At 41.1% G+C, this 26,713-nt stretch overlaps 1 protein-coding gene across 2 annotated transcripts in view; it reads right to left on the bottom strand.

Moving 5' to 3' along the window:
• LOC139528375 (carbonic anhydrase 1-like) overlaps positions 1-26,713 on the bottom strand; it is a 115,745-nt gene that overhangs the window by 31,278 nt on the left and 57,754 nt on the right. The window contains exon 1 of one of the 2 annotated variants that reach the window (XM_071324334.1): positions 1,804-1,864. The exons of the other annotated variant lie outside the window; for it this stretch is intronic. Coding sequence (XP_071180435.1) covers positions 1,804-1,859 — 56 coding nt within the window. The 5' untranslated portion in view covers positions 1,860-1,864. Of the gene's footprint in view, positions 1-1,803; positions 1,865-26,713 lie in introns of those variants that run through there. 2 annotated transcript variants of the gene reach the window in all.

The following is a 26,713-nucleotide window of genomic DNA, read 5'->3' as shown; positions in this document are numbered from 1 at the left end:
CCCATTCGAAAGAAATGAATACTTTTTTTTTTAATCCTTTATTCAACTCGTGAGGTATTTCACTAGCAACAGATTGTAAAAAGGTACTCACTTTATTTTGAAATGTGGACCAGTATCGTCGTATTTTCCATCTGGTGAATTATTAATAATTTAAACTTGTACACTCAAATAAAACTTTATATTGCTTTTTAGTAGCTTGTCCTCTATATTAACAATTTAAACTTGTACACTCAAATAAAACTTAATATTGTTTTTTAGTAGCTTGTCCTCTATAATAATAATTCAAACTTGTACACTCAAATAAAACTTAATATTGTTTTTTAGTAGCTTGTCCTCTATATTTGCACAAAATCCACTTGATTTTCTATGAAAAATAGCATCAAGTCATATCTCTCTTCATTGTTGCTGGGTTGTAAACGGATGTTATCCACACCATCGTTCAGAACTGCTGTTGTTTTGTATCTTTTCTCTCGTAATCGTTCCTCGGAAGGTTGGTCAATACCATCTGTCCTCTGACGTTTACTGGGGGGTTGTTGTAAATCGTCTTCCTTCTGGGCTCTTTTCTTTACATCATGTCTTCCCTGCATATACATATGTTTAGATAAAACACATTTCCTTTTCGTTGTTAAACCACTATGTTCACATTCCTAGTTTATATATTTGTATGATTCTGTTGGTGTCGAATGAAATGATCTTTTCTTGCATACCTCATTGCTCATGTTCGGCACTCAAAATTTGATACATCATCTTTAAAAGAGGGACGAACGATACCAAAGGGACAGTCAAACTCATAAATCTTCTGTAACTCTGTCATCTTTTCATGTAGGTTTTTGATCAAGTTGTTTTTCGGTTGGATTTTGTTGTTTAACTGAATGTAAGCCTGCAATGTAAAGTCCTGTGCTGACATCTGTTGTAACTTCTGTAATACATCTTGTGGAATAACTTTTACCAGTTGGTCAATCATATGTTGGTTATAATTTTCCATCTTCAATGAATGATTGATACTAATTTACATTGCATTATACATGTTATATACTGAGAGTTGTAAACGTGGATAGGTCAACGTGTATGGCACGTTTACAAGATCATACGTAGGAGGGTAGAGTATTAAAACCACTTCCTTTAATATCCACAACCGGATTTTAACAAGGATACGCATTGCTTTCGTTTTTATATTTATTAAATGATTTTTGCGAGTTTAAGGTTCATTATAACAAATGGACAAAAATTGCTGTGTTTAGAGTACAAAAAACTACTCCGAGTACAGACTACATTCATCTTTCTTTGATGGTACATGCATACTCTATTAACAAAAAATATACTGAACATTTTATCCCATTTACGGATTAGTATTAAGGTAGATTCACTGGCAATTCGCCATTAGACATGGTGACCATTTGCCATCAGATTCACGGGCCATTTGCCATTGGACATAGTGACCATTTGCCATTAGCGACATAGTGACCATTTGCCATTAGACATAGTGACCATTCGCCATTAGATTCACTGGCCAAAAAAGCAAAAGTGTCGGACAAAAAGCAAAATAATCGGACAAAAAGCAAAACGGACAAAAAGCAACGGACAAAAAGCAAAAGTGTCGGACAAAAAGCAAAATAATCGGACAAAAAGCAAAACGGACAAAAAGCAACGGACAAAAAGCAAAAGTGTCGGACAAAAAGCAAAATTATCGGACAAAAAGCAAAAACGGACAAAAAGCGAATTGCGGACAAAAGCGAATTGCGGACAAAAAGCACCGTATCAATCAATAAACTACTAAACTGGAAAAAAAGTCAATGGTATTACCCTCTTACTGACTGCCCTCGAGATGTATAATTAGTTTGTCTTTTTTTTTTGGCCATCGTACCTAAGATCAATAGTCATTTTACATATAAATAAATGCACATAAATTGTGGGATATATTGAAATTAATTTGCTTATGTACAAGATATCATAATTTATTCAAAAAAAAAACTATTGCTTGTAAACAAATTTAGTTGCGCTTACATACGATATTATATAATTTAACCTTGGAAATATTCTCATGTAAACAAATAAATTTTAAAGAAAAAAAAAAGTTAAAAACAAAAGTTTGTAATTTGTATTTGGTTGAAATAAAACTGTTCTACATCATGCATGAAATATTTGCCACTGACCATCAATCAATCAATTGATTATAGTCTTCGAAAGGAATATTTGATCATCCAATACCAAAGGGAATGACCAGACTCAAGCTGGCAGCCACTTTTATCGGCCAATCAAGATAGCAGCCACTTTTTTCCAGCAGCCAATTTTGACGATATGTCTAAAAACCAAAAAACTGCGTGATGCTCAAACGTTCCAAAAATCGCTAAATCTTGGTTAAATGCAATCTAACAGCGGAAATCGACAATTTCACGGTTTCTGCTAATTTCTAAAGCATTTCATTCCGTTTTAAATATGTATGTAAGCGGTCAGTCCTTTATTTGACATTCGATAATTGATATTCAATATCCAACCGACTGCTAGCCGTCGGTTCAATATTTAAATTTAGTTGAAAATCACTATAAAGCCTGAGGGAAAAGATACCATTTTATGACCCCTTCAAGCTGTCATAAATTTTCGTTGTCCTCGAATATAAACCCTGATACAAGTTGTATATTTGTCTTTATGTTATATAGATTTTTATCAATAAAACATAACAGAGGATTCACCAAAGATGTAATTTAATATATAAAATATGAAACAAAATCCAATTACTCCAGAAACATATAGAAATATACATAGAAATACTTATGGAAAGCCAAAAAAGAAAAGAAATTAATAGTGAACAGCTACCAGATACTGCTTAAATGAAGGTGACCACCCTAAGACGACTTTGGACCTCTGTGGTGGCCAGACGGGCCCGGATCCCACAAAAATATTTAAGTGGGGAATAGCTTGGGTCAATACCTTTAAAATGAGCTAGGTCCGGTTCGGAACTTTGCCGTTGGTATATGCCGAAAAGTACCGAATGTATGCATATGGTTAAAACGGAAAATTACGTTAAGGGGCACCTTTGAACCTCTGTGGTGGCCAGACGGGCCCGGATCCCACAAAAATATTTAAGTGGGGAATAGGTTGGGTCAATACCTTTAAAATGAGCTAGGTCTTGTTCGGAACTTTGCCGTTGGTATATGCCGAAAAGTACCGAATGTATGCATATGGTTAAAACGGAAAATTACGTTAAGGGGCACCTTTGAACCTCTGTGGTGGCCAGACGGGCCCGGATCCCACAAAAATATTTAAGTGGGGAATAGCTTGGGTCAATACCTTTAAAATGAGCTAGGTCCGGTTCGGAACTTTGCCGTTGGTATATGCCGAAAAGTACCGAATGTATGCATATGGTTAAAACGGAAAATTACGTTAAGGGGCACCTTTGAACCTCTGTGGTGGCCAGACGGGCCCGGATCCCACAAAAATATTTAAGTGGGGAATAGGTTGGGTCAATACCTTTAAAATGAGCTAGGTCTTGTTCGGAACTTTGCCGTTGGTATATGCCGAAAAGTACCGAATGTATGCATATGGTTAAAACGGAAAATTACGTTAAGGGGCACCTTTGAACCTCTGTGGTGGCCAGACGGGCCCGGATCCCACAAAAATATTTAAGTGGGGAATAGCTTGGGTCAATACCTTTAAAATGAGCTAGGTCCGGTTCGGAACTTTGCCGTTGGTATATGCCGAAAAGTACCGAATGTATGCATATGGTTAAAACGGAAAATTACGTTAAGGGGCACCTTTGAACCTCTGTGGTGGCCAGACGGGCCCGGATCCCAGAAAAATATTTAAGTGGGGAATAGCTTGGGTCAATACCTTTAAAATGAGCTAGGTCCGGTTCGGAACTTTGCCGTTGGTATATGCCGAAAAGTACCGAATGTATGCATATGGTTAAAACGGAAAATTACGTTAAGGGGCACCTTTGAACCTCTGTGGTGGCCAGACGGGCCCGGATCCCACAAAAATATTTAAGTGGGGAATAGGTTGGGTCAATACCTTTAAAATGAGCTAGGTCTTGTTCGAAACTTTGCCGTTGGTATATGCCGAAAAGTACCGAATGTATGCATATGGTTAAAACGGAAAATTACGTTAAGGGGCACCTTTGAACCTCTGTGGTGGCCAGACGGGCCCGGATCCCACAAAAATATTTAAGTGGGGAATAGCTTGGGTCAATACCTTTAAAATGAGCTAGGTCCGGTTCGGAACTTTGCCGTTGGTATATGCCGAAAAGTACCGAATGTATGCATATGGTTAAAACGGAAAATTACGTTAAGGGGCACCTTTGAACCTCTGTGGTGGCCAGACGGGCCCGGATCCCAGAAAAATATTTAAGTGGGGAATAGCTTGGGTCAATACCTTTAAAATGAGCTAGGTCCGGTTCGGAACTTTGCCGTTGGTATATGCCGAAAAGTACCGAATGTATGCATATGGTTAAAACGGAAAATTACGTTAAGGGGCACCTTTGAACCTCTGTGGTGGCCAGACGGGCCCGGATCCCACAAAAATATTTAAGTGGGGAATAGGTTGGGTCAATACCTTTAAAATGAGCTAGGTCTTGTTCGGAACTTTGCCGTTGGTATATGCCGAAAAGTACCGAATGTATGCATATGGTTAAAACGGAAAATTACGTTAAGGGGCACCTTTGAACCTCTGTGGTGGCCAGACGGGCCCGGATCCCACAAAAATATTTAAGTGGGGAATAGCTTGGGTCAATACCTTTAAAATGAGCTAGGTCCGGTTCGGAACTTTGCCGTTGGTATATGCCGAAAAGTACCGAATGTATGCATATGGTTAAAACGGAAAATTACGTTAAGGGGCACCTTTGAACCTCTGTGGTGGCCAGACGGGCCCGGATCCCACAAAAATATTTAAGTGGGGAATAGGTTGGGTCAATACCTTTAAAATGAGCTAGGTCTTGTTCGGAACTTTGCCGTTGGTATATGCCGAAAAGTACCGAATGTATGCATATGGTTAAAACGGAAAATTACGTTAAGGGGCACCTTTGAACCTCTGTGGTGGCCAGACGGGCCCGGATCCCACAAAAATATTTAAGTGGGGAATAGCTTGGGTCAATACCTTTAAAATGAGCTAGGTCCGGTTCGGAACTTTGCCGTTGGTATATGCCGAAAAGTACCGAATGTATGCATATGGTTAAAACGGAAAATTACGTTAAGGGGCACCTTTGAACCTCTGTGGTGGCCAGACGGGCCCGGATCCCACAAAAATATTTAAGTGGGGAATAGGTTGGGTCAATACCTTTAAAATGAGCTAGGTCTTGTTCGGAACTTTGCCGTTGGTATATGCCGAAAAGTACCGAATGTATGCATATGGTTAAAACGGAAAATTACGTTAAGGGGCACCTTTGAACCTCTGTGGTGGCCAGACGGGCCCGGATCCCACAAAAATATTTAAGTGGGGAATAGCTTGGGTCAATACCTTTAAAATGAGCTAGGTCCGGTTCGGAACTTTGCCGTTGGTATATGCCGAAAAGTACCGAATGTATGCATATGGTTAAAACGGAAAATTACGTTAAGGGGCACCTTTGAACCTCTGTGGTGGCCAGACGGGCCCGGATCCCAGAAAAATATTTAAGTGGGGAATAGCTTGGGTCAATACCTTTAAAATGAGCTAGGTCCGGTTCGGAACTTTGCCGTTGGTATATGCCGAAAAGTACCGAATGTATGCATATGGTTAAAACGGAAAATTACGTTAAGGGGCACCTTTGAACCTCTGTGGTGGCCAGACGGGCCCGGATCCCACAAAAATATTTAAGTGGGGAATAGGTTGGGTCAATACCTTTAAAATGAGCTAGGTCTTGTTCGGAACTTTGCCGTTGGTATATGCCGAAAAGTACCGAATGTATGCATATGGTTAAAACGGAAAATTACGTTAAGGGGCACCTTTGAACCTCTGTGGTGGCCAGACGGGCCCGGATCCCACAAAAATATTTAAGTGGGGAATAGCTTGGGTCAATACCTTTAAAATGAGCTAGGTCCGGTTCGGAACTTTGCCGTTGGTATATGCCGAAAAGTACCGAATGTATGCATATGGTTAAAACGGAAAATTACGTTAAGGGGCACCTTTGAACCTCTGTGGTGGCCAGACGGGCCCGGATCCCACAAAAATATTTAAGTGGGGAATAGGTTGGGTCAATACCTTTAAAATGAGCTAGGTCTTGTTCGGAACTTTGCCGTTGGTATATGCCGAAAAGTACCGAATGTATGCATATGGTTAAAACGGAAAATTACGTTAAGGGGCACCTTTGAACCTCTGTGGTGGCCAGACGGGCCCGGATCCCACAAAAATATTTAAGTGGGGAATAGCTTGGGTCAATACCTTTAAAATGAGCTAGGTCCGGTTCGGAACTTTGCCGTTGGTATATGCCGAAAAGTACCGAATGTATGCATATGGTTAAAACGGAAAATTACGTTAAGGGGCACCTTTGAACCTCTGTGGTGGCCAGACGGGCCCGGATCCCACAAAAATATTTAAGTGGGGAATAGCTTGGGTCAATACCTTTAAAATGAGCTAGGTCCGGTTCGGAACTTTGCCGTTGGTATATGCCGAAAAGTACCGAATGTATGCATATGGTTAAAACGGAAAATTACGTTAAGGGGCACCTTTGAACCTCTGTGGTGGCCAGACGGGCCCGGATCCCACAAAAATATTTAAGTGGGGAATAGGTTGGGTCAATACCTTTAAAATGAGCTAGGTCTTGTTCGGAACTTTGCCGTTGGTATATGCCGAAAAGTACCGAATGTATGCATATGGTTAAAACGGAAAATTACGTTAAGGGGCACCTTTGAACCTCTGTGGTGGCCAGACGGGCCCGGATCCCAGAAAAATATTTAAGTGGGGAATAGCTTGGGTCAATACCTTTAAAATGAGCTAGGTCCGGTTCGGAACTTTGCCGTTGGTATATGCCGAAAAGTACCGAATGTATGCATATGGTTAAAACGGAAAATTACGTTAAGGGGCACCTTTGAACCTCTGTGGTGGCCAGACGGGCCCGGATCCCAGAAAAATATTTAAGTGGGGAATAGCTTGGGTCAATACCTTTAAAATGAGCTAGGTCCGGTTCGGAACTTTGCCGTTGGTATATGCCGAAAAGTACCGAATGTATGCATATGGTTAAAACGGAAAATTACGTTAAGGGGCACCTTTGAACCTCTGTGGTGGCCAGACGGGCCCGGATCCCACAAAAATATTTAAGTGGGGAATAGGTTGGGTCAATACCTTTAAAATGAGCTAGGTCTTGTTCGGAACTTTGCCGTTGGTATATGCCGAAAAGTACCGAATGTATGCATATGGTTAAAACGGAAAATTACGTTAAGGGGCACCTTTGAACCTCTGTGGTGGCCAGACGGGCCCGGATCCCACAAAAATATTTAAGTGGGGAATAGCTTGGGTCAATACCTTTAAAATGAGCTAGGTCCGGTTCGGAACTTTGCCGTTGGTATATGCCGAAAAGTACCGAATGTATGCATATGGTTAAAACGGAAAATTACGTTAAGGGGCACCTTTGAACCTCTGTGGTGGCCAGACGGGCCCGGATCCCACAAAAATATTTAAGTGGGGAATAGGTTGGGTCAATACCTTTAAAATGAGCTAGGTCTTGTTCGGAACTTTGCCGTTGGTATATGCCGAAAAGTACCGAATGTATGCATATGGTTAAAACGGAAAATTACGTTAAGGGGCACCTTTGAACCTCTGTGGTGGCCAGACGGGCCCGGATCCCACAAAAATATTTAAGTGGGGAATAGCTTGGGTCAATACCTTTAAAATGAGCTAGGTCCGGTTCGGAACTTTGCCGTTGGTATATGCCGAAAAGTACCGAATGTATGCATATGGTTAAAACGGAAAATTACGTTAAGGGGCACCTTTGAACCTCTGTGGTGGCCAGACGGGCCCGGATCCCACAAAAATATTTAAGTGGGGAATAGCTTGGGTCAATACCTTTAAAATGAGCTAGGTCCGGTTCGGAACTTTGCCGTTGGTATATGCCGAAAAGTACCGAATGTATGCATATGGTTAAAACGGAAAATTACGTTAAGGGGCACCTTTGAACCTCTGTGGTGGCCAGACGGGCCCGGATCCCACAAAAATATTTAAGTGGGGAATAGGTTGGGTCAATACCTTTAAAATGAGCTAGGTCTTGTTCGGAACTTTGCCGTTGGTATATGCCGAAAAGTACCGAATGTATGCATATGGTTAAAACGGAAAATTACGTTAAGGGGCACCTTTGAACCTCTGTGGTGGCCAGACGGGCCCGGATCCCAGAAAAATATTTAAGTGGGGAATAGCTTGGGTCAATACCTTTAAAATGAGCTAGGTCCGGTTCGGAACTTTGCCGTTGGTATATGCCGAAAAGTACCGAATGTATGCATATGGTTAAAACGGAAAATTACGTTAAGGGGCACCTTTGAACCTCTGTGGTGGCCAGACGGGCCCGGATCCCACAAAAATATTTAAGTGGGGAATAGGTTGGGTCAATACCTTTAAAATGAGCTAGGTCTTGTTCGGAACTTTGCCGTTGGTATATGCCGAAAAGTACCGAATGTATGCATATGGTTAAAACGGAAAATTACGTTAAGGGGCACCTTTGAACCTCTGTGGTGGCCAGACGGGCCCGGATCCCACAAAAATATTTAAGTGGGGAATAGCTTGGGTCAATACCTTTAAAATGAGCTAGGTCCGGTTCGGAACTTTGCCGTTGGTATATGCCGAAAAGTACCGAATGTATGCATATGGTTAAAACGGAAAATTACGTTAAGGGGCACCTTTGAACCTCTGTGGTGGCCAGACGGGCCCGGATCCCACAAAAATATTTAAGTGGGGAATAGGTTGGGTCAATACCTTTAAAATGAGCTAGGTCTTGTTCGGAACTTTGCCGTTGGTATATGCCGAAAAGTACCGAATGTATGCATATGGTTAAAACGGAAAATTACGTTAAGGGGCACCTTTGAACCTCTGTGGTGGCCAGACGGGCCCGGATCCCACAAAAATATTTAAGTGGGGAATAGCTTGGGTCAATACCTTTAAAATGAGCTAGGTCCGGTTCGGAACTTTGCCGTTGGTATATGCCGAAAAGTACCGAATGTATGCATATGGTTAAAACGGAAAATTACGTTAAGGGGCACCTTTGAACCTCTGTGGTGGCCAGACGGGCCCGGATCCCAGAAAAATATTTAAGTGGGGAATAGCTTGGGTCAATACCTTTAAAATGAGCTAGGTCCGGTTCGGAACTTTGCCGTTGGTATATGCCGAAAAGTACCGAATGTATGCATATGGTTAAAACGGAAAATTACGTTAAGGGGCACCTTTGAACCTCTGTGGTGGCCAGACGGGCCCGGATCCCACAAAAATATTTAAGTGGGGAATAGGTTGGGTCAATACCTTTAAAATGAGCTAGGTCTTGTTCGGAACTTTGCCGTTGGTATATGCCGAAAAGTACCGAATGTATGCATATGGTTAAAACGGAAAATTACGTTAAGGGGCACCTTTGAACCTCTGTGGTGGCCAGACGGGCCCGGATCCCACAAAAATATTTAAGTGGGGAATAGCTTGGGTCAATACCTTTAAAATGAGCTAGGTCCGGTTCGGAACTTTGCCGTTGGTATATGCCGAAAAGTACCGAATGTATGCATATGGTTAAAACGGAAAATTACGTTAAGGGGCACCTTTGAACCTCTGTGGTGGCCAGACGGGCCCGGATCCCACAAAAATATTTAAGTGGGGAATAGGTTGGGTCAATACCTTTAAAATGAGCTAGGTCTTGTTCGGAACTTTGCCGTTGGTATATGCCGAAAAGTACCGAATGTATGCATATGGTTAAAACGGAAAATTACGTTAAGGGGCACCTTTGAACCTCTGTGGTGGCCAGACGGGCCCGGATCCCACAAAAATATTTAAGTGGGGAATAGCTTGGGTCAATACCTTTAAAATGAGCTAGGTCCGGTTCGGAACTTTGCCGTTGGTATATGCCGAAAAGTACCGAATGTATGCATATGGTTAAAACGGAAAATTACGTTAAGGGGCACCTTTGAACCTCTGTGGTGGCCAGACGGGCCCGGATCCCAGAAAAATATTTAAGTGGGGAATAGCTTGGGTCAATACCTTTAAAATGAGCTAGGTCCGGTTCGGAACTTTGCCGTTGGTATATGCCGAAAAGTACCGAATGTATGCATATGGTTAAAACGGAAAATTACGTTAAGGGGCACCTTTGAACCTCTGTGGTGGCCAGACGGGCCCGGATCCCACAAAAATATTTAAGTGGGGAATAGGTTGGGTCAATACCTTTAAAATGAGCTAGGTCTTGTTCGGAACTTTGCCGTTGGTATATGCCGAAAAGTACCGAATGTATGCATATGGTTAAAACGGAAAATTACGTTAAGGGGCACCTTTGAACCTCTGTGGTGGCCAGACGGGCCCGGATCCCACAAAAATATTTAAGTGGGGAATAGCTTGGGTCAATACCTTTAAAATGAGCTAGGTCCGGTTCGGAACTTTGCCGTTGGTATATGCCGAAAAGTACCGAATGTATGCATATGGTTAAAACGGAAAATTACGTTAAGGGGCACCTTTGAACCTCTGTGGTGGCCAGACGGGCCCGGATCCCACAAAAATATTTAAGTGGGGAATAGGTTGGGTCAATACCTTTAAAATGAGCTAGGTCTTGTTCGGAACTTTGCCGTTGGTATATGCCGAAAAGTACCGAATGTATGCATATGGTTAAAACGGAAAATTACGTTAAGGGGCACCTTTGAACCTCTGTGGTGGCCAGACGGGCCCGGATCCCACAAAAATATTTAAGTGGGGAATAGGTTGGGTCAATACCTTTAAAATGAGCTAGGTCCGGTTCGGAACTTTGCCGTTGGTATATGCCGAAAAGTACCGAATGTATGCATATGGTTAAAACGGAAAATTACGTTAAGGGGCACCTTTGAACCTCTGTGGTGGCCAGACGGGCCCGGATCCCACAAAAATATTTAAGTGGGGAATAGCTTGGGTCAATACCTTTAAAATGAGCTAGGTCCGGTTCGGAACTTTGCCGTTGGTATATGCCGAAAAGTACCGAATGTATGCATATGGTTAAAACGGAAAATTACGTTAAGGGGCACCTTTGAACCTCTGTGGTGGCCAGACGGGCCCGGATCCCACAAAAATATTTAAGTGGGGAATAGGTTGGGTCAATACCTTTAAAATGAGCTAGGTCTTGTTCGGAACTTTGCCGTTGGTATATGCCGAAAAGTACCGAATGTATGCATATGGTTAAAACGGAAAATTACGTTAAGGGGCACCTTTGAACCTCTGTGGTGGCCAGACGGGCCCGGATCCCAGAAAAATATTTAAGTGGGGAATAGCTTGGGTCAATACCTTTAAAATGAGCTAGGTCCGGTTCGGAACTTTGCCGTTGGTATATGCCGAAAAGTACCGAATGTATGCATATGGTTAAAACGGAAAATTACGTTAAGGGGCACCTTTGAACCTCTGTGGTGGCCAGACGGGCCCGGATCCCACAAAAATATTTAAGTGGGGAATAGGTTGGGTCAATACCTTTAAAATGAGCTAGGTCTTGTTCGGAACTTTGCCGTTGGTATATGCCGAAAAGTACCGAATGTATGCATATGGTTAAAACGGAAAATTACGTTAAGGGGCACCTTTGAACCTCTGTGGTGGCCAGACGGGCCCGGATCCCACAAAAATATTTAAGTGGGGAATAGCTTGGGTCAATACCTTTAAAATGAGCTAGGTCCGGTTCGGAACTTTGCCGTTGGTATATGCCGAAAAGTACCGAATGTATGCATATGGTTAAAACGGAAAATTACGTTAAGGGGCACCTTTGAACCTCTGTGGTGGCCAGACGGGCCCGGATCCCACAAAAATATTTAAGTGGGGAATAGGTTGGGTCAATACCTTTAAAATGAGCTAGGTCTTGTTCGGAACTTTGCCGTTGGTATATGCCGAAAAGTACCGAATGTATGCATATGGTTAAAACGGAAAATTACGTTAAGGGGCACCTTTGAACCTCTGTGGTGGCCAGACGGGCCCGGATCCCACAAAAATATTTAAGTGGGGAATAGCTTGGGTCAATACCTTTAAAATGAGCTAGGTCCGGTTCGGAACTTTGCCGTTGGTATATGCCGAAAAGTACCGAATGTATGCATATGGTTAAAACGGAAAATTACGTTAAGGGGCACCTTTGAACCTCTGTGGTGGCCAGACGGGCCCGGATCCCAGAAAAATATTTAAGTGGGGAATAGCTTGGGTCAATACCTTTAAAATGAGCTAGGTCCGGTTCGGAACTTTGCCGTTGGTATATGCCGAAAAGTACCGAATGTATGCATATGGTTAAAACGGAAAATTACGTTAAGGGGCACCTTTGAACCTCTGTGGTGGCCAGACGGGCCCGGATCCCACAAAAATATTTAAGTGGGGAATAGGTTGGGTCAATACCTTTAAAATGAGCTAGGTCTTGTTCGGAACTTTGCCGTTGGTATATGCCGAAAAGTACCGAATGTATGCATATGGTTAAAACGGAAAATTACGTTAAGGGGCACCTTTGAACCTCTGTGGTGGCCAGACGGGCCCGGATCCCACAAAAATATTTAAGTGGGGAATAGCTTGGGTCAATACCTTTAAAATGAGCTAGGTCCGGTTCGGAACTTTGCCGTTGGTATATGCCGAAAAGTACCGAATGTATGCATATGGTTAAAACGGAAAATTACGTTAAGGGGCACCTTTGAACCTCTGTGGTGGCCAGACGGGCCCGGATCCCACAAAAATATTTAAGTGGGGAATAGGTTGGGTCAATACCTTTAAAATGAGCTAGGTCTTGTTCGGAACTTTGCCGTTGGTATATGCCGAAAAGTACCGAATGTATGCATATGGTTAAAACGGAAAATTACGTTAAGGGGCACCTTTGAACCTCTGTGGTGGCCAGACGGGCCCGGATCCCACAAAAATATTTAAGTGGGGAATAGCTTGGGTCAATACCTTTAAAATGAGCTAGGTCCGGTTCGGAACTTTGCCGTTGGTATATGCCGAAAAGTACCGAATGTATGCATATGGTTAAAACGGAAAATTACGTTAAGGGGCACCTTTGAACCTCTGTGGTGGCCAGACGGGCCCGGATCCCACAAAAATATTTAAGTGGGGAATAGCTTGGGTCAATACCTTTAAAATGAGCTAGGTCCGGTTCGGAACTTTGCCGTTGGTATATGCCGAAAAGTACCGAATGTATGCATATGGTTAAAACGGAAAATTACGTTAAGGGGCACCTTTGAACCTCTGTGGTGGCCAGACGGGCCCGGATCCCACAAAAATATTTAAGTGGGGAATAGGTTGGGTCAATACCTTTAAAATGAGCTAGGTCTTGTTCGGAACTTTGCCGTTGGTATATGCCGAAAAGTACCGAATGTATGCATATGGTTAAAACGGAAAATTACGTTAAGGGGCACCTTTGAACCTCTGTGGTGGCCAGACGGGCCCGGATCCCAGAAAAATATTTAAGTGGGGAATAGCTTGGGTCAATACCTTTAAAATGAGCTAGGTCCGGTTCGGAACTTTGCCGTTGGTATATGCCGAAAAGTACCGAATGTATGCATATGGTTAAAACGGAAAATTACGTTAAGGGGCACCTTTGAACCTCTGTGGTGGCCAGACGGGCCCGGATCCCACAAAAATATTTAAGTGGGGAATAGCTTGGGTCAATACCTTTAAAATGAGCTAGGTCTTGTTCGGAACTTTGCCGTTGGTATATGCCGAAAAGTACCGAATGTATGCATATGGTTAAAACGGAAAATTACGTTAAGGGGCACCTTTGAACCTCTGTGGTGGCCAGACGGGCCCGGATCCCACAAAAATATTTAAGTGGGGAATAGCTTGGGTCAATACCTTTAAAATGAGCTAGGTCCGGTTCGGAACTTTGCCGTTGGTATATGCCGAAAAGTACCGAATGTATGCATATGGTTAAAACGGAAAATTACGTTAAGGGGCACCTTTGAACCTCTGTGGTGGCCAGACGGGCCCGGATCCCACAAAAATATTTAAGTGGGGAATAGGTTGGGTCAATACCTTTAAAATGAGCTAGGTCTTGTTCGGAACTTTGCCGTTGGTATATGCCGAAAAGTACCGAATGTATGCATATGGTTAAAACGGAAAATTACGTTAAGGGAAACCTTTGAACCTCTGTGGTGGCCAGACGGGCCCGGATCCCACAAAAATATTTAAGTGGGGAATAGCTTGGGTCAATACCTTTAAAATGAGCTAGGTCCGGTTCGGAACTTTGCAGTTGGTATATGCCGAAAAGTACCGAATGTATGCATATGGTTAAAACGGAAAATTACGTTAAGGGGCACCTTTGAACCTCTGTGGTGGCCAGACGGGCCCGGATCCCAGAAAAATATTTAAGTGGGAAATAGCTTGGGTCAATACCTTTAAAATGAGCTAGGTCCGGTTCGGAACTTTGCCGTTGGTATATGCCGAAAAGTACCGAATGTATGCATATGGTTAAAACGGAAAATTACGTTAAGGGGCACCTTTGAACCTCTGTGGTGGCCAGACGGGCCCGGATCCCACAAAAATATTTAAGTGGGGAATAGGTTGGGTCAATACCTTTAAAATGAGCTAGGTCTTGTTCGGAACTTTGCCGTTGGTATATGCCGAAAAGTACCGAATGTATGCATATGGTTAAAACGGAAAATTACGTTAAGGGGCACCTTTGAACCTCTGTGGTGGCCAGACGGGCCCGGATCCCACAAAAATATTTAAGTGGGGAATAGCTTGGGTCAATACCTTTAAAATGAGCTAGGTCCGGTTCGGAACTTTGCCGTTGGTATATGCCGAAAAGTACCGAATGTATGCATATGGTTAAAACGGAAAATTACGTTAAGGGGCACCTTTGAACCTCTGTGGTGGCCAGACGGGCCCGGATCCCACAAAAATATTTAAGTGGGGAATAGGTTGGGTCAATACCTTTAAAATGAGCTAGGTCTTGTTCGGAACTTTGCCGTTGGTATATGCCGAAAAGTACCGAATGTATGCATATGGTTAAAACGGAAAATTACGTTAAGGGGCACCTTTGAACCTCTGTGGTGGCCAGACGGGCCCGGATCCCACAAAAATATTTAAGTGGGGAATAGCTTGGGTCAATACCTTTAAAATGAGCTAGGTCCGGTTCGGAACTTTGCCGTTGGTATATGCCGAAAAGTACCGAATGTATGCATATGGTTAAAACGGAAAATTACGTTAAGGGGCACCTTTGAACCTCTGTGGTGGCCAGACGGGCCCGGATCCCACAAAAATATTTAAGTGGGGAATAGCTTGGGTCAATACCTTTAAAATGAGCTAGGTCCGGTTCGGAACTTTGCCGTTGGTATATGCCGAAAAGTACCGAATGTATGCATATGGTTAAAACGGAAAATTACGTTAAGGGGCACCTTTGAACCTCTGTAGTGGCCAGACGGGCCCGGATCCCACAAAAATATTTAAGTGGGGAATAGGTTGGGTCAATACCTTTAAAATGAGCTAGGTCTTGTTCGGAACTTTGCCGTTGGTATATGCCGAAAAGTACCGAATGTATGCATATGGTTAAAACGGAAAATTACGTTAAGGGGCACCTTTGAACCTCTGTGGTGGCCAGACGGGCCCGGATCCCAGAAAAATATTTAAGTGGGGAATAGCTTGGGTCAATACCTTTAAAATGAGCTAGGTCCGGTTCGGAACTTTGCCGTTGGTATATGCCGAAAAGTACCGAATGTATGCATATGGTTAAAACGGAAAATTACGTTAAGGGGCACCTTTGAACCTCTGTGGTGGCCAGACGGGCCCGGATCCCACAAAAATATTTAAGTGGGGAATAGGTTGGGTCAATACCTTTAAAATGAGCTAGGTCTTGTTCGGAACTTTGCCGTTGGTATATGCCGAAAAGTACCGAATGTATGCATATGGTTAAAACGGAAAATTACGTTAAGGGGCACCTTTGAACCTCTGTGGTGGCCAGACGGGCCCGGATCCCACAAAAATATTTAAGTGGGGAATAGCTTGGGTCAATACCTTTAAAATGAGCTAGGTCCGGTTCGGAACTTTGCCGTTGGTATATGCCGAAAAGTACCGAATGTATGCATATGGTTAAAACGGAAAATTACGTTAAGGGGCACCTTTGAACCTCTGTGGTGGCCAGACGGGCCCGGATCCCACAAAAATATTTAAGTGGGGAATAGGTTGGGTCAATACCTTTAAAATGAGCTAGGTCTTGTTCGGAACTTTGCCGTTGGTATATGCCGAAAAGTACCGAATGTATGCATATGGTTAAAACGGAAAATTACGTTAAGGGGCACCTTTGAACCTCTGTGGTGGCCAGACGGGCCCGGATCCCACAAAAATATTTAAGTGGGGAATAGCTTGGGTCAATACCTTTAAAATGAGCTAGGTCCGGTTCGGAACTTTGCCGTTGGTATATGCCGAAAAGTACCGAATGTATGCATATGGTTAAAACGGAAAATTACGTTAAGGGGCACCTTTGAACCTCTGTGGTGGCCAGACGGGCCCGGATCCCACAAAAATATTTAAGTGGGGAATAGGTTGGGTCAATACCTTTAAAATGAGCTAGGTCTTGTTCGGAACTTTGCCGTTGGTATATGCCGAAAAGTACCGAATGTATGCATATGGTTAAAACGGAAAATTACGTTAAGGGGCACCTTTGAACCTCTGTGGTGGCCAGACGGGCCCGGATCCCACAAAAATATTTAAGTGGGGAATAGCTTGGGTCAATACCTTTAAAATGAGCTAGGTCCGGTTCGGAACTTTGCCGTTGGTATATGCCGAAAAGTACCGAATGTATGCATATGGTTAAAACGGAAAATTACGTTAAGGGGCACCTTTGAACCTCTGTGGTGGCCAGACGGGCCCGGATCCCACAAAAATATTTAAGTGGGGAATAGGTTGGGTCAATACCTTTAAAATGAGCTAGGTCTTGTTCGGAACTTTGCCGTTGGTATATGCCGAAAAGTACCGAATGTATGCATATGGTTAAAACGGAAAATTACGTTAAGGGGCACCTTTGAACCTCTGTGGTGGCCAGACGGGCCCGGATCCCACAAAAATATTTAAGTGGGGAATAGCTTGGGTCAATACCTTTAAAATGAGCTAGGTCCGGTTCGGAACTTTGCCGTTGGTATATGCCGAAAAGTACCGAATGTATGCATATGGTTAAAACGGAAAATTACGTTAAGGGGCACCTTTGAACCTCTGTGGTGGCCAGACGGGCCCGGATCCCAGAAAAATATTTAAGTGGGGAATAGCTTGGGTCAATACCTTTAAAATGAGCTAGGTCCGGTTCGGAACTTTGCCGTTGGTATATGCCGAAAAGTACCGAATGTATGCATATGGTTAAAACGGAAAATTACGTTAAGGGGCACCTTTGAACCTCTGTGGTGGCCAGACGGGCCCGGATCCCACAAAAATATTTAAGTGGGGAATAGGTTGGGTCAATACCTTTAAAATGAGCTAGGTCTTGTTCGGAACTTTGCCGTTGGTATATGCCGAAAAGTACCGAATGTATGCATATGGTTAAAACGGAAAATTACGTTAAGGGGCACCTTTGAACCTCTGTGGTGGCCAGACGGGCCCGGATCCCACAAAAATATTTAAGTGGGGAATAGCTTGGGTCAATACCTTTAAAATGAGCTAGGTCCGGTTCGGAACTTTGCCGTTGGTATATGCCGAAAAGTACCGAATGTATGCATATGGTTAAAACGGAAAATTACGTTAAGGGGCACCTTTGAACCTCTGTGGTGGCCAGACGGGCCCGGATCCCACAAAAATATTTAAGTAGGGAATAGGTTGGGTCAATACCTTTAAAATGAGCTAGGTCTTGTTCGGAACTTTGCCGTTGGTATATGCCGAAAAGTACCGAATGTATGCATATGGTTAAAACGGAAAATTACGTTAAGGGGCACCTTTGAACCTCTGTGGTGGCCAGACGGGCCCGGATCCCACAAAAATATTTAAGTGGGGAATAGGTTGGGTCAATACCTTTAAAATGAGCTAGGTCCGGTTCGGAACTTTGCCGTTGGTATATGCCGAAAAGTACCGAATGTATGCATATGGTTAAAACGGAAAATTACGTTAAGGGGCACCTTTGAACCTCTGTGGTGGCCAGACGGGCCCGGATCCCACAAAAATATTTAAGTGGGGAATAGCTTGGGTCAATACCTTTAAAATGAGCTAGGTCCGGTTCGGAACTTTGCCGTTGGTATATGCCGAAAAGTACCGAATGTATGCATATGGTTAAAACGGAAAATTACGTTAAGGGGCACCTTTGAACCTCTGTGGTGGCCAGACGGGCCCGGATCCCACAAAAATATTTAAGTGGGGAATAGGTTGGGTCAATACCTTTAAAATGAGCTAGGTCTTGTTCGGAACTTTGCCGTTGGTATATGCCGAAAAGTACCGAATGTATGCATATGGTTAAAACGGAAAATTACGTTAAGGGGCACCTTTGAACCTCTGTGGTGGCCAGACGGGCCCGGATCCCACAAAAATATTTAAGTGGGGAATAGCTTGGGTCAATACCTTTAAAATGAGCTAGGTCCGGTTCGGAACTTTGCCGTTGGTATATGCCGAAAAGTACCGAATGTATGCATATGGTTAAAACGGAAAATTACGTTAAGGGGCACCTTTGAACCTCTGTGGTGGCCAGACGGGCCCGGATCCCACAAAAATATTTAAGTGGGGAATAGCTTGGGTCAATACCTTTAAAATGAGCTAGGTCCGGTTCGGAACTTTGCCGTTGGTATATGCCGAAAAGTACCGAATGTATGCATATGGTTAAAACGGAAAATTACGTTAAGGGGCACCTTTGAACCTCTGTGGTGGCCAGACGGGCCCGGATCCCACAAAAATATTTAAGTGGGGAATAGGTTGGGTCAATACCTTTAAAATGAGCTAGGTCTTGTTCGGAACTTTGCCGTTGGTATATGCCGAAAAGTACCGAATGTATGCATATGGTTAAAACGGAAAATTACGTTAAGGGGCACCTTTGAACCTCTGTGGTGGCCAGACGGGCCCGGATCCCACAAAAATATTTAAGTGGGGAATAGCTTGGGTCAATACCTTTAAAATGAGCTAGGTCCGGTTCGGAACTTTGCCGTTGGTATATGCCGAAAAGTACCGAATGTATGCATATGGTTAAAACGGAAAATTACGTTAAGGGGCACCTTTGAACCTCTGTGGTGGCCAGACGGGCCCGGATCCCAGAAAAATATTTAAGTGGGGAATAGCTTGGGTCAATACCTTTAAAATGAGCTAGGTCCGGTTCGGAACTTTGCCGTTGGTATATGCCGAAAAGTACCGAATGTATGCATATGGTTAAAACGGAAAATTACGTTAAGGGGCACCTTTGAACCTCTGTGGTGGCCAGACGGGCCCGGATCCCACAAAAATATTTAAGTGGGGAATAGCTTGGGTCAATACCTTTAAAATGAGCTAGGTCTTGTTCGGAACTTTGCCGTTGGTATATGCCGAAAAGTACCGAATGTATGCATATGGTTAAAACGGAAAATTACGTTAAGGGGCACCTTTGAACCTCTGTGGTGGCCAGACGGGCCCGGATCCCACAAAAATATTTAAGTGGGGAATAGCTTGGGTCAATACCTTTAAAATGAGCTAGGTCCGGTTCGGAACTTTGCCGTTGGTATATGCCGAAAAGTACCGAATGTATGCATATGGTTAAAACGGAAAATTACGTTAAGGGGCACCTTTGAACCTCTGTGGTGGCCAGACGGGCCCGGATCCCAGAAAAATATTTCAGTGGGGAATAGCTTGGGTAGCACTCCACAGTTAGATGTGTAGTTTCGCATTTTGGCCCCTGTGAATTTTTCAAATATGAGAGCTAGTGTGCAATAAAATTCATTTTTGGATAGCTGAGTATTAAAATAACCTTTGTATTGGGTTTATATGAACATCAAGATTATGTAATGTATGTAATATAGGCTGTTTTCTGTATGACAGTCCGTATTTGCATGTCCCTACCATACACTGGTCCGGCAATTATTGCAATGTTTTTTTCCAACTTTTTATCGCACGAACTTTGTGATTGGATTTTACGAAAAAATGAGGCGAAAGACACCCATTTTTTATTTGATCATTAGGAAGATTTAGGGAAACAGTTTCTGAAAAGGTATCACTCAAAGGCATTGAAATTCTAGTTTGATCCAAATTTTTGGGTGAAATGTGACATGTTCACCCCCCCTTTTTGCAATATTTTATGGGAAATAAATGCAGAATGTTGCCATGGATACACATAAAAGGAATTAATTTTCACCCTTTTCACTTTTGAAAATCAAATCTATGAAAGATACTGATTTCATACATATGCACATGTACAACACAAACAGTTAGGTTAATGTATTAGAAATCCAGGAATAGGAGATGATAAAACATTTTGTGGCTCATTTTTAATTTTATTTTCTAACTGTGGAGTGCTACCTTGGGTCAATACCTTTAAAATGAGCTAGGTCCGGTTTGGAACTTTGGCGTAAGTATATGGTAGCACTCCACAGTTAGAAAATAAAATTAAAAATGAGCCACAAAATGTTTTATCATCTCCTATTCCTGGATTTCTAATACATTAACCTAACTGTTTGTGTTGTACATGTGCATATGTATGTAATCAGTATATTCCATAGATTTGATTTTCAAAAGTTAAAAGAGTGAAAATTAATTTCTTTTATGTGTATCCATGGCAACATTCTGCATTTATTTACCATAAAATATTGCAAAAAGTGGGGGGTGGACATGTCACATATCCCCCCAAAATTTTGATCAAACTAGAATTTTAATGCCTTTGAGTGTTACCTTTTTAGAAACTGTTTTCATAAATCTTCCTAATGATCAAATAAAAAATGGGTGTCTTTCGCCTCATTTTTTCGAAAATCCAATCACAAAGTTCGTGCGATAAAAAGTTGGAAAAAAACATTGCAATAATTGCCGGACCAAGGTATGGTAGGGACATGCAAATACGGACTGTCATACAGAAAACAGCCTATATTACATACATTTCATAATCTTGATGTTCATATAAACCCAATACAAAGGCTATTTTAATACTCAGCTATCCAAAAATGAATTTTATTGCACACTAGCTCTCATATTTGAAAAATCCACAGGGGCCAAAATGCGAAACTACACACCTAACTGTGGAGTGCTACCTTAAGGTGAAATTGTCCCCTCCTGCCTCAATTTTTATTATATTTTCTGTGTTCTACTAGCTGTTACGACGAAAATGGTACCTTAGTTTTTAAAATTGGTTCAGTAATAAAGATTTTATGAAGGTTAGCAGTTGATGTTGAAACGCGACAAAAAAGTGATTTAAAAATAAATGCTGGATCATAATGAAAAACTTCAAGTCTGTCTCATTTTTGGGGTAAATTTCTAAAACTTTTCCCATTATCTTATTTAAAATCATAAAATTACCCTCAAAGAGGACAAATTGTACAATTTTTAGGTATTTGAAAGCACTTATAGGTCAATTTTGCTGTAAATAGCATACCTAACCTTGGTTTAGAAGCTCTCAAGCAGGGTATAAATTTCTAGCAGTACTGGCATCATTAAATTTAATAAATGCCAAATTATAATATAAAATCCTGCTAAAAATGTTTATTTGACTTATTCGCATTCAAAAATATAAAGCGATACATTCTGAGGAAATCATATCAAGCGCAATCTTTTGTTACAATGGTGAAGCTAATTGAGTACAAATTTAAGACCGCAACATGTCTAAGTGTCAAAATGTGTATATTTGGTTGCTAAGGACAGTAAACAATAAAATAAACATAAATTGCATTTCTAGCAGATTTTTTACCTTTAGAACTAAAACAAGAACATAAAAGACTAAAGATTTGTGGTAAATTTTATCTTAAAAAGTGCATTTCTGTGCTTTCTGATGTGCCATAAGGTAGCACTCCACAGTTAGAAAATAAAATTAAAAATGAGCCACAAAATGTTTTATCATCTCCTATTCCTGGATTTCTAATACATTAACCTAACTGTTTGTGTTGTACATGTGCATATGTATGTAATCAGTATATTCCATAGATTTGATTTTCAAAAGTTAAAAGAGTGAAAATTAATTTCTTTTATGTGTATCCATGGCAACATTCTGCATTTATTTACCAGAAAAATATTGCAAAAAGGGGGGGTGGACATGTCACATATCCCCCCCAAATTTTGATCAAACTAGAATTTCAATGCCTTTGAGTGATACCTTTTTAGAAACTGTTTTCATAAATCTTCCTAATGATCAAATAAAAAATGGGTGTCTTTCGCCTCATTTTTTCGAAAATCCAATCACAAAGTTCGTGCGATAAAAAGTTGGAAAAAAACATTGCAATAATTGCCGGACCAAGGTATGGTAGGGACATGCAAATACGGACTGTCATACAGAAAACAGCCTATATTACATACATTACATAATCTTGATGTTCATATAAACCCAATACAAAGGCTATTTTAATACTCAGCTATCCAAAAATGAATTTTATTGCACACTAGCTCTCATATTTGAAAAATCCACAGGGGCCAAAATGCGAAACTACACACCTAACTGTGGAGTGCTACCTATGCCGAAAAGTACCGAATGTGTGGTTAATACGGAAATTGACGTTACGGGGCACCCTAGAAACTCTGTGGTGGCCAGACAGGCCCAGATCCCAGAAAATATTTAAGTTGGTAATAGCCTTGGTCAGTACCTTTAAAATCAGCCAGACCCGGTTCGGAACTTTGCCGTAGGGATATGTCGAGGAATACCGAATGTATTGTTGATATAGAAAATACATGTACGTAAATGGACAATTTTGAACCTCTGTGGTGGCCAGACAGTGCTGGTTCCCAGAAAATTTTTGAAGTGGCGAATAGCTCGGGTCAATACCTTTAAAATGAGATAGGTCTGGTTCGGAACATTGCCGTAGATAGAGATAAGCCTAGGATTTCCGAAAGCATGTGTGGTTAATATGAAAAGTACGTTAAGGCACACCTTTGAATCCCTATAATGGCAAATATCTTTCATTAGTACAACACCTCCAAATATAGATAAATTAAGATGGCTTCTTATAATGCTAGTAAAAAAGAACACGAATATAAAGTGTATGGAACTTGTTTGGTAACCTTCTTTCATTGAAACAGGTTAAATTTAAAGTAGGGGACGGACACAGTTTTAAACTTTAAAGAAAAGAATGTTTAAAAAGGTGGACCGAGAAAAGTCTTAACCGGTGTCCCAAGTGTTAAAAACTTAAGCCCAAAGGTATCGCATCAAGGATTTTACTGACGAAAAAGTACAAAGTTCTTTTTATGAACCTTAACTTAAAAGACGGTTCAGGATTTGAACCGCATCGGAAAGGTCTTGCGAAAACAAAACAGGTGTGGGTGAAAGAGGTCTTTGTTCCATGAAAAGGGTAACCTAAGTCCATAAACTCTTGATTTAAACAATAAGATTTGCAGTACCAACCTTTTAGCAAGTATAGGCTTTGACAATTTGACCAAGATTATAAAGGATGTTTCGATAGAATACACATCCTCAGACTCTCTAGATTTTCCTTGTTTTGGTCTTAAGCTTCTATTGACAACTAAAGTTTCAAGAGTTCATCAATGTTTTATGTGTCGAGTTTTTAATCTGATTTACCTCGAGTTCTTGGTGCAGAGTGGTCTTAAACTCATCTACCTTTTTCTCGAGTTCTTTAATGACTGTATCATATCCTTTCTCTAGTCGTTTTATATCTCTCTTTATCTGGTTACACGCGGATTGTAATTTTAGTTCTAACGGTTTCGTATAGTGTTTCAATTGACGCATGACTCGTCGTTTTGTTGCAGCATCCGTATTATTATTCTAAGATTTAATGTTAGTGATAGGATTGTTGTTCATGTTCAATTCTTCAAGCAGTTGACTCCTATGTATTTCTCAATTTCCATAAAGTCCAAATTTGTCTGTCTTGGAAACGCAACTTCATCAAGGTTTTCCTTCAGACAACAATTGTGACAATTACAAACAAAAGTGTCCACAGACCACTGGTGCTCTTATCTGAAGTTCATCGGTGATGTAGTAGATCTTAAGTTTCAAGTAATTTACCATTGCGTAAGGGGGAATTAAAGTCCGTAAGAATGAAAATACGCTTTGCTTGTTGTCGTCTTAAACTAACACGTCCAATGGGTTCCAGGTCTCATAATGGAAGGGTTAAAAGGTCATCAAACACGTCTTGCAATCGTTAAATGTAATGTTCTGTCAATTGACTTGTTTCTTCGTTCCTTTAGCTTTCCTGGTGTGTTGACCATCACCCATTCGATATTAACACATCTTGTAAACATCCATACAAAGTTAGCCATCATTTGACCACCACATGCATACCAATCATTTTTTTGTTGTTGACGTTGGTCGGAATTCGAAAACGGGTTGTCCATACAATAGTTTGATGTGTCAATCTTGTTTTGAATGTGAGATATGTCTTTGTAAAAGTCGTCGGTTTAAATTTAATAGGCTTAACTATCAGTGTCGGTAAACAATTGTCGAACTTTGTTCCCGTTGGTTTAAGCACAAAGTCCAAATGAATGTCGTACATTTAAAATCTTTGAAATGTCTCAGATAATTGCTCCTTAGTACACAGGCTTGTTAAACTTTAGTTTGGTTTTCTTTATGTTTCCTACTACCATGGACTCGTTATACACCACGAATTGATCACAGTTGGGTGTAGCTATTAGTTTCAACGGTTGCTTATCAGTAGTCATTAATATTATATTCACCCGTTAACGTGTGTTTTCCATGGTATTTTCAAACATTGAGTTGTTCATCAGTTTAAAGGAATACTTTTCAGATACGATGCTGGGTATGATTCTAAGGTTAGTGTTCAGGTCAATGAAAATTTTAAGCCAAATTGATTGTTAAAGTTTTGACGATGCACTTTGGTTAATACCAACCATTGGAAACAACACTGTTTCAAATTTCAAAAAAAAAAAAAGTAAACACATGTAGTACATGAACATAGTAAGCCACACTAATGTGTTTATTATTAAGTCGGTCAGCAGATAGTAGTTGTGTTTTCGTCATGTCGTAATGACCCTTCATAAAATCGTAAGATAAACATTTTATTTTTAATTATTTATCATAAATTCATTATTCTACATAAATCACGACTTTCATACCTTAAATTGGTTCAACTTTAAATTCTAAGCTAAATATATAAGGTGTCGGACGAACTTAACATAAACATACACGAATCAATGAAAAGCATTTCTTACCGGTAATTGACAGTCTAAGTTACATTTTTTTTATGTGCTGCACAACGATACTTACCTGTCGAACGCTCGTGATCACGCACTTTGTCTTCACCTAATTCATCATCGCACATGTGACAATCTTAACTCGCTGTAAAACATTGGGATCTTCTTCAGTCATCACCAGGTCTTTTATCAATGTAGATGTCTGCAATCGCCTTCATTATCTCTTCCATACAAGCCACAAATCTCTGAACAATGTCTTCCAGTGAGTACACTTTTGTTTATTTATATTCCCTATGAGCATACTGGACACGGTAGTAAAACCAGAAGGTGTATTTTGTTAGTTAACATCCGTGTAAGCTTTTAGTTTGTCAGGTTGGCAAGTGTCTATCTGTTCTTAGCTACATTGAATGTCAGCACAAATAACATAAGGAAATCGCATTTTACGTTGGTACTATGTTGTAAGATATTGTAATGGTATCTTCTTCTGGAATTTCGATTTTCGATCCATTCATCATATCACAATACATTAAATGTTCGTCTAAAAAGTCTTCCTTTAACAATGATTGAAACATCTTCGACAAAAACACTTTACCATTGTGGGATGACACTTGGGGACTTATCAAATGTGATAATAGTTATCAAAGTACCAGGATTATAATTTTGTACGCCAGACGCGCGTTTCGTCTACATAAGACTCATCAGTGACGCTCATATCAAAATATTTATAAAGCCAAACAAGTACAAAGTTGAAGAGCATTTAGGATCCAAAATTCCAAACATTTGTGCCAAATACGGCTAAGGTAATCTATTCCTGGGATAAGAAAATCCTTAGTTTTTCGAAAAATTCAGTTTTGTAAACGGGAAATTTAAAAAAAATGACCACAATATTGATATTCATGTCAACACTGAAGTGTTGACTACTGGGCTGGTAATACCCTCGGGGACGGAACGTCCACCAGCAGTGGCATCTACCCAGTGGTGTATATAGTTATCAAAGTACCAGGATTATAATTTTGTACGCCAGACGCGCGTTTCGTCTACATAAGACTCATCAGTGACGCTCATATCAAAATATTTATAAAGCCAAACAAGTACAAAGTTGAAGAGCATTTAGGATCCAAAATTCCAAAAAGTTGTGCCAAATACGGCTAATGTAATCTATTCCTGGGATAAGAAAATCCTTAGTTTTTCGAAAAATTCAGTTTTGTAAACGGGAAATTTATAAAAATGACCACAATATTGAAATTCATGTAAACACCGAAGTGTTGACTACTGGGCTGGTAATACCCTCGGGGACGAAACGTCCACCAGCAGTGGCATCGACCCAGTGGTGTAAATAGTTATCAAAGTACCAGGATTATAATTTTGTACGCCAGACGCGCGTTTCGTCTACATAAGACTCATCAGTGACGCTCATATCAAAATATTTATA

This window comes from Mytilus edulis, chromosome 6, assembly GCF_963676685.1.
Source record: "Mytilus edulis chromosome 6, xbMytEdul2.2, whole genome shotgun sequence".
Classification (NCBI taxonomy): domain Eukaryota; kingdom Metazoa; phylum Mollusca; class Bivalvia; order Mytilida; family Mytilidae; genus Mytilus; species Mytilus edulis.
Note: the sequence above shows the minus strand (reverse complement) of the source record. Positions and strands in the feature narration are given on the sequence as shown.